At 33.5% G+C, this 8,149-nt stretch overlaps 1 protein-coding gene across 1 annotated transcript in view; it reads right to left on the bottom strand.

Moving 5' to 3' along the window:
* Positions 1-176: 176 nt before the first annotated feature.
* LOC108949408 (MAM and LDL-receptor class A domain-containing protein 2-like) overlaps positions 177-8,149 on the bottom strand; it is a 32,566-nt gene continuing 24,593 nt past the window's right edge. Inside the window, exons 47-65 of the mRNA XM_018811410.2 lie at positions 7,787-7,931; positions 7,364-7,474; positions 6,892-7,052; positions 6,490-6,628; positions 6,111-6,352; positions 5,555-5,797; positions 4,919-5,144; positions 4,561-4,702; positions 4,102-4,255; positions 3,759-3,849; positions 3,562-3,693; positions 3,196-3,313; positions 2,765-2,891; positions 2,219-2,321; positions 1,925-2,017; positions 1,408-1,578; positions 925-1,019; positions 641-806; positions 177-389 (exon numbers count right to left, since the gene is read on the bottom strand). Coding sequence (XP_018666955.2) covers positions 244-389; positions 641-806; positions 925-1,019; positions 1,408-1,578; positions 1,925-2,017; positions 2,219-2,321; positions 2,765-2,891; positions 3,196-3,313; positions 3,562-3,693; positions 3,759-3,849; positions 4,102-4,255; positions 4,561-4,702; positions 4,919-5,144; positions 5,555-5,797; positions 6,111-6,352; positions 6,490-6,628; positions 6,892-7,052; positions 7,364-7,474; positions 7,787-7,931 — 2,805 coding nt within the window. The 3' untranslated portion in view covers positions 177-243. The remainder of the gene's footprint in view (positions 390-640; positions 807-924; positions 1,020-1,407; positions 1,579-1,924; positions 2,018-2,218; positions 2,322-2,764; positions 2,892-3,195; positions 3,314-3,561; positions 3,694-3,758; positions 3,850-4,101; positions 4,256-4,560; positions 4,703-4,918; positions 5,145-5,554; positions 5,798-6,110; positions 6,353-6,489; positions 6,629-6,891; positions 7,053-7,363; positions 7,475-7,786; positions 7,932-8,149) is intronic.

Raw genomic sequence — 8,149 nt, 5'->3', positions numbered from 1 at the left:
ACGCCCACAATGGTAGCAGCGACGAGCCTTGAACCCATTACCTCTGGGTTAGAGGCAGGGGCGCTAACCACTACGCCACGGCGCCGGGGAGTTGCAGTGTATTGCCCAAAGATACACAAACTCACAAAGGTTGCAGCACTGAGCTTTGGAAGTTGTATCTTTTGGTTATAAGGTAAGTAGTTTATGTACATTCTGATGGCATATATTTATTTACTTACACATCAAGTTATTTATGACAAGATTTCACCTGAATTGGTCAGAAAGACATGTAGTTGTTGTGTTAGGAAGGGCACAGTTTATAAAACTAACATCATCAACTGCAAGGTCTCCTTTGCCACTAAAACTACGTGTGGCTTGGAATGAGAGAGCAAATGGTTCTGCTACACGACCTGTATATACAATGTTTATATTATATATATATAACATTAACACTGATTGGTGGCTTGGAACCCCCAAAAAACAAGAAATTTAATAATACTGGTCAAACTTAATTTGATAAAACATTTGTGTTGCATAATTGCTAAAATTGCAGATTTATATTTGCTTAGTTTCTGATAAAATCTACTTTAATGTAAGGCCTTTTTTTGATTCAAATTATGACAAGCTTATCTGCATCATACAAAATACAAACGTTACATACCAATGTAGACATTCCCCTCAATCCATTGATTTCCTTCATCAAAGCTATGGATCCAGATATCAAAAATCCGAGTATATCGTCGCATCACAAGTCGTAGCTCACCCGGGTTTGGATTTCGTAGTGACTCCGTGAATCCATTACCATACATATGGTAGTAAAATCTCAACTGCAAAATAAACATAGTAAAATTTAAACTACGTAATCAGTGCTTGCAGTTGTGACTTATCTCTTCAATTCAGTAGTTAAAATAACAACTTACATTGAAATGATCAGAATATCTTTACCTGACATGAAGCACTGGTTTGTGAAACATATGGTGAGATCATCACAGCTTCGTTGTTCCTTTCACCTGTACTTGCTTCAACAGCCATGTACGAACCTAATCAATATAAATGAAGAACTGTATAGTAATTTATTTTTCATGATGGAAAATGACAGTTGTTAAAACATGCATGTTATGTTTCATATATGTACATTTGTAAGTTATTATCTAATGTTTATTTTGTTTGCTGACAATTTGTGCAACCTATAAGGAACCACGAGCTTAAGGCAAATGCTGCTATTTCACATAAGTAAAAGTTCCGTTATTTCATTGTGTAATGTGCTATGGGATCTGAGATTTAAGCTCATTACTCCAGAGGTAAATGCAGGCCAAAAACCCATAGGTCAACATTGGAGGCAGAATTAAGCTTCGAACATATATTATCTGATTGAGAGAAGACCACTAATCCCTGAAGCCAGACAAAGCAATCATATCACATACAAACCTTCAGGAGAGCCAAGTGTATGATCAACAGATGGACCAGTAGCAATACCAGATGTTCCATCACTATCTTTGTTCCATTTATATGAACCAGATGAAACATCATTCCAACCACATTGTTTTGATTCAAAATCACACTGACCACAAGTTGCTTCATCCCAACCATTTGAACAATCTAAACGTTAATGTATAAAATATTACATTGGTCAAACTATATTTCCTTCCACCAAAATGTCATTTTTTATTAAAATAAAACTCATACGTCTAAATATATATATGTACGTCAACATTAAAAGCTGCAGTCAAAATAAGGTTACGACCTGCAGATAGGTAAACAAAATAAATTTACACCAAGGTGTACCTAGATAAAAAAAAACTGTTTATAATTAAAAAAAATTTTAACTACATGAGTCTAAAATAGCAAAGACACCTTTTAAAAATTAATAGCAAAGACAGCTTTTAAAAATTGATGTTCTAAAAGTTAGACCAAAATGAAAAAAATCCCTAACTTTCTACTTCACCTTGTTTATAATCACACACTTGTGTGGTTAGTATCACTTCATCAGTTGGACCACAGTTCACTTTTGTAGGTGGTGCAGCAGTAACACAGCTTCCTACAATTTATTCAAAAGATGTATGTTGTAAATATAAATTTTGATACATGAAACAGACCCACACAACTTTCACTTTCAAGCTATTCATAACAAGTTGCGTGTTGTATAAATTATAACACAGTTGTATTAAAAGTTTGTTCCACCAATGGATCCTAGTGCGCTGTGACTTTACCTTTTTATTATAATAAATTTAACACCCACCTGGCCAAATAACAATATCATCGAGGGCAATATCTCCACCCACACCAGGGCCAACTGTTCCCTCAAATACTATATAAAATTCATCATATAGAGATATTTCCAACTAAAAAATAAAAATTTAGTAGACCACTGCAAATCATTAATTATTCAGTCTGGTTTGTAAAGAAGTTTTCAAAGATCCAGCCTGATAGACAAAAAAAGTAACCAACCGAAATATAATGAAATGGCTATGAGACTCAGATCTATAAACATAAACGATTACGAATAGTCTATAGTTAAGATGTAATAGACCCAAGTCAGTTTGTTTTAATGTATTATCACAAAAGCTGAGCATACACAAGTATTCAAATATAAGCGCTGTGTTACATTGGTTTTAGCACTTGCTTCTGGACAAGAGATTACTCAATATTTGAGGGGAATAAGTTACAGCCATACTTTCACTTTTGTTTTTAGGAGGTACAAATAATTGAGGATATGAAGCATTTTAATCAATACCCTGCCACCATATTATGGATATAATAGCATTAGGTTTTGCCACCAAAATACCTGATGATAATTCCATTCATCAACTTGTTCACCACTTTTATAGAATACACTTTTTGAAACTCCTGGATAAGTTCCCGAAACAATAAATGCTTCTAATGAACCAATAGTTGACCCAACCATTGAATACCTGTGTAAGTATTATCAGGTCAGTATTCTGTTTATTAGGCAAAGTTTATTCAGAATATTAATATGTTTTTATGAAAACAGTAATGTATGTAAAGAGTCCTTAAAAGTTTGTGTTCACTTTTTAATGACAGTCAACAATCACACCGCCTGTCTCTAACCTAGAGGTAATGGATTCAAGGTTCTTCGCTGCTACCATTGTAGGTGTATGTGTTCGGGACAGAACCCCCGTCGTTTCCCAAGACAGGAGGATAAAGTAAGTTACATTCATTTTTTCAATAATATAATTTCTATCTTTAAAAAGTTACCAGAATGTGAAACAGTGAGTGTTCGCAGTGGTTGAATATTTAATGAAAGTTTCTGACATGAGCCGTGCTGTCTCATCCGTAACACGTGGGCTTGATGTTTCAATATACATGTATTTACCTGCAAATTAGCATTGTTAGCATATCAGTTATGTTGGAGTATCCGGCTAATTATCTACTACTTTACCGACGACTGAATGTCACATCCTGTTTTATGGTGATACAATCTCTGTATTATGAAAACCAGCAAAAGCAAAAAAAAAAAGAAAAGATGACAGAAGACAGTGGTGAATATTCAACACAATAAGTTTGATGGTTAAATTTATAAAAATGTTAATAAATACTTAAAAAACTAATTAAGTTGCATACCACTTCCACTTGTATGGTCCCCAGAAGGCCCAGTATTGTCAGTGTTAGTTGTTCCACTATTGAGTGTCCAGTCAAAAGAATCATCGAAAACGTTTGTCCACCCACAAGTGTCATATTCAAAGTCACAAGTACCTAATATATGTTAGTAAGATAAAAACCAACCAAACACTACATAAGAACATATTTTTAACTCATACCAACTAACGGACATAGTTGATCGCTCAGTTGAATATCATCAATAGCAATGTCTCCTAATTCTGATTTACCACGTATTGCCTCAAATACAAGCTGTAAAATAAAATTGAAATATATTTAACAAGTGGAACTGTTTGGTTTTATAATTTAAAACTGCAATTTAGACTCTTATGAATATGCGTTTAGTGAAGCAACTTTACAATACAGGTGTGATTTACTGATTTTCTTAATGACGCACAACTCATTGGTCAAAAAAACATTGGCACAATGATTGTAAGTTGGGAAATTCCACTTGGTCATAATGCGAGTGCTTTGACCATATGACTGAACCATAACCTCATATACCTGAAATGGTGTTAATGCTTGTAATGGAAAAGATGCTCTCTTCCATATATCACCACGATTACCATGTAACGACCAGTGTGGATGTTCATCATAAATTTGATTTTCCACTTTCCAAACATTAAGCGTTCCAACATCATCACCGTACATGTTGTACCTATGCATTTAATCATTGAACAATATATTGTATTACAATTATTTAAAATGTTGTATTCTTATTGTAATTCAGAAAATGATATGATGATTGTCCCATTGCATACCATACCTGGTCTTTACGAGGTAAAAGTATACAAATTAATGAGTGATTAAATTTTTTGTTTGATTACCAATTAGGACTACCCATTAGTTGGAAAATTAAAGACATAATAGTAACAATGATACAACTTCTAACCTTCAACTTGGTAACCCCCAGTCACTGTGCTGAGAGGGAGTTAAAAATGTTTATTTTCAACAAATACTTACCAGAATGTAACACATTTATCAGTAGTGGCAGCATGTTTAGCTGTGATAAGTTTAGCCCTTGAACCTTCTTTATCTACAGAACTCGCATCCGCCAACATGTAATGTCCATTCCCTGTCTGTGTGGTATGGTCGATGGACGGACCTATGTATTTATAATGATATTAAAACTATGGAATATTAGTGCCGCAGCAATTCAAAGAAAATCAAAATTAAGACTTCCATCCATGTAACGTCTTGAAATTACAGCTGACAAAGTAAGATGGCTAAAAATAATGGATATTAAAAAAGCTTTTGGAAGTGTTTAAATTAAATTTTTTCTGTTCTCTGATGTTGTAGAAACAAAATTCTATTTATTTACCAGTGTTAACTGTGGTTGTATTTCCTTGGTTAAGTATCCAAACAAATTCAACAGTTGGATCATTTTCAAAACCGCATATATTATTTTCTTCAAAATCACACAACTGAGTTGCTGGGCATGCTCCGATAATAAACTTGATGTCATCCAGTGCAATATCTCCTTTATATCCGGCACCCCTTAAAGCTTCAAACACAACTGTAAAGTCACCGGCACGCTGAATGCTAACCTATATAAACAAATATGGATATTATTCACTGATTTAGTAGTAATAATTAATTATTTTAGTGTGGCAGAAAAACTAAAGGCAGTATTTCCTTCTTCTATCTGTATACCTGCCAATGTGGACATTCTAATAAGATGGCTGGGTTTGGTTGGAACTTGGGGTGATTAATTTTAAGAGTTTTTTTTCAAAAAAACACATGCCAAAAAAAATTAACAGCATATAGAAACAAAACCAGTCTTCTTCAGTTTTAGCTATAAGGCAAATTCTCCCGACAACTGTATGATGATATTTAAACACAAAACGATTTTTACGACTGATTTATAAACTACAAAACACATTTTAAATTGCCCATACCACCAGTTATGAAATGTTTACTTTTTTTTTTTTAAATGCACAAACAACAAAATGCTTACCTGTCCATAGTTCCATGAGGACCCAAGACTTCCCTGCCTTGACCATAACAACCCAGAAGTATAATCCCTTTGCTTGACATACACACCCAACTGATTTACATGGTCACCATACATGTGGTACCAGAATGTTAAGCACAGGCCATTTTCATCAGTAACAGTAAGCATGGGGCTAAACACCTGAGCTGGGTCGTTCATGTGAGGGTCTTCACCCACATAATCCATATCAACATATATGTAGTAACCCTAAAAATAGTATAATTTTATGTATTAAATAAATAAAGGGGGAATTGGAAATAGTATTTTAAAACGTGTTTGTTAGTATTTTAGTGTTTATTTAATATTTTTATGGTTTTATTAAGTAAGATGTGTATGTTCTGGTGCCCTCCATTTTATATTATTGTTTAATATTTATTTCCTATTTTTTAGTCTTTCTAAGCTTACTTAAAAAAATTTGTCTAAAAATCTTTGCGTTCTTGGTTTTGTGTTAGATGTAAGCTCCTTATTTTCAAATTACATCAGTACAAAATATAATTTAAATCAATATTCTAAAACTAACATTCTCAGACAGAGTGGTGTGATCTGTTGATGGTCCAGTATATGAGCTCGATGATTTGCCTTGCCATCTTGTCCAGTTTAAGTTTAAGTTTAACTGATTTGTCCAGCCACACCAATCTAATTCAAAATCACAGTCCCATGGTGTAGGTGCCGGTGTAGGAGCGTCAATGGGGGGTAGAGTTGGTTGGGTTAATGTATCGCATGGATATTTCAACACATCAAGGTCATCAATTGATATATCGCCTGTAATAATAAAACAATAATATGCAACAGACCATTTAAAGACACAAAAAGCGTATTAGGATATTGAACACGAGTTGGGAGTTTTGAACTATGTGCTACGAATTTGCTGCTGTAAATTGTTATGGAACAATTTTTACCTGTATAACCCTTTCCTTTGACTGCTTCAATTATGATAAAGAATCTCTCTTGTGATGTCACATTGACAGCAGCAGGTAGCCAATAATCACCATGATCACCAGTGCGCGACCAAAGCATATCTTTCAATACAAGATTATCCTAAAAACATGAAAATGTCGTTAAAAATATTGCATTAGGTTTAAAGTATATATACTTTTCCTGACAGGTGCTAAACTTGTTACTCAAACTAGTGTTTTAAAGTTCTACAAAAAAAAATAAAAACAAAGTTTATTTAACAGTATTTAATAATAACCAGAATCAACATTTTTTTATCCTAAAGAAACTGACCTGAATAGAATGACAAAATATAAGAATGAAATATAAATTTGTCAGAACACCTGATTATACGATACATTATTTACCTGATTATCTTGTGCTGTATACACATTTAAACTTCCAGTATTATCACCAAACATGTGAAACCAGAATGAGACACATAAACCACCCGATGATAATTGAGATGTTGGTTCATAAGATGAACTTAACAACCATGCTGTATCTCCAGTGGAAGACTGACTTGTTTCTGTTTATAAAACAATTGCAATACGTATCATTGAACATCATTATAGAGACATAAAAAATGATTTGCATAAATGTAATGGCTAAAACAGTGATAACGCTCTGATCTACCAAGGAGGGTAACAGGTAAAATGTTAATACTGTCCAGATAACTACTAAAATAATGTTTAAACTAAAACTATACAGTCTGGTCTACATTAGGAATTAGGAGATCATATTCAGAAAAACGTATGAATAACTAAATTGTGGTTAATCAACCTAAATTGTGGTTAATTCTGGTATTTTATTAAATAAAATTTAGGTTAATGGCCTTACCAATATAAATGTAAAAACCAAGTGACGATCCCGTTGTATGATCAACAGTAGGACCAGTTGTCACACTTGGAGTAGAACCAGCATTCCGAACCCAATCCATCTCATCCAAACCTAATAATGTGGAACATTTCAAATAATGCAGTTTGATAAAACGCTGCAAGAAACTTGTGTGACGTCAATTCAAGATCAAATATTTAAAATAAATTACTCAAAACTCACATTTCAAATTAACAAATTTAAAGTCGATTTATTTGACAATTCATAGCTGAGAAAATAAATTTGTTTAGGGTTACAGGCAAAGAAATGAATATTATGTTGACGGCATTTATGCAGTTTGAAGTTACAGTTTAAGAAATTTTAGCTTTGAATTTTTGATCTTTGTTTTAGGATATACATAGAAATAATGTAAATCCGATATCTTACCAGGAGTTTGTACATTAACCCACGAGCAGAAGTTCTGTTCGAAATCGCAAAAACCTTGAGGTAGGCAATCACCAACATTAGTTCTTGTATCGTCTATTGCAATGTCACCTGACCAACTAGAACCCACCACTCCTTCAACCACAATCTAAATCAATACAAAACATAACTTCTGTAACTTATATTAAGATAATATTGCATTTAAGTTGATATCATGTGGTTGTGTATGTTGTGCGGCAACTTAAAGTCACTTACCGACAAGTCCCATCCCTTAATGCAATGACTACTGGATTGAATCAATTACACTTCAACTTACCCACAATAATGACAGCATTTAGCTTTTAACCTAATATACTGGAGCAAGGC

The sequence above is a fragment of the Ciona intestinalis genome, chromosome 4 (assembly GCF_000224145.3).
Source record: "Ciona intestinalis chromosome 4, KH, whole genome shotgun sequence".
NCBI lineage: Eukaryota > Metazoa > Chordata > Ascidiacea > Phlebobranchia > Cionidae > Ciona > Ciona intestinalis.
The sequence above is the reverse complement of the archived record's forward strand: the minus strand, read 5'-3'. Positions and strand labels throughout refer to the sequence as shown.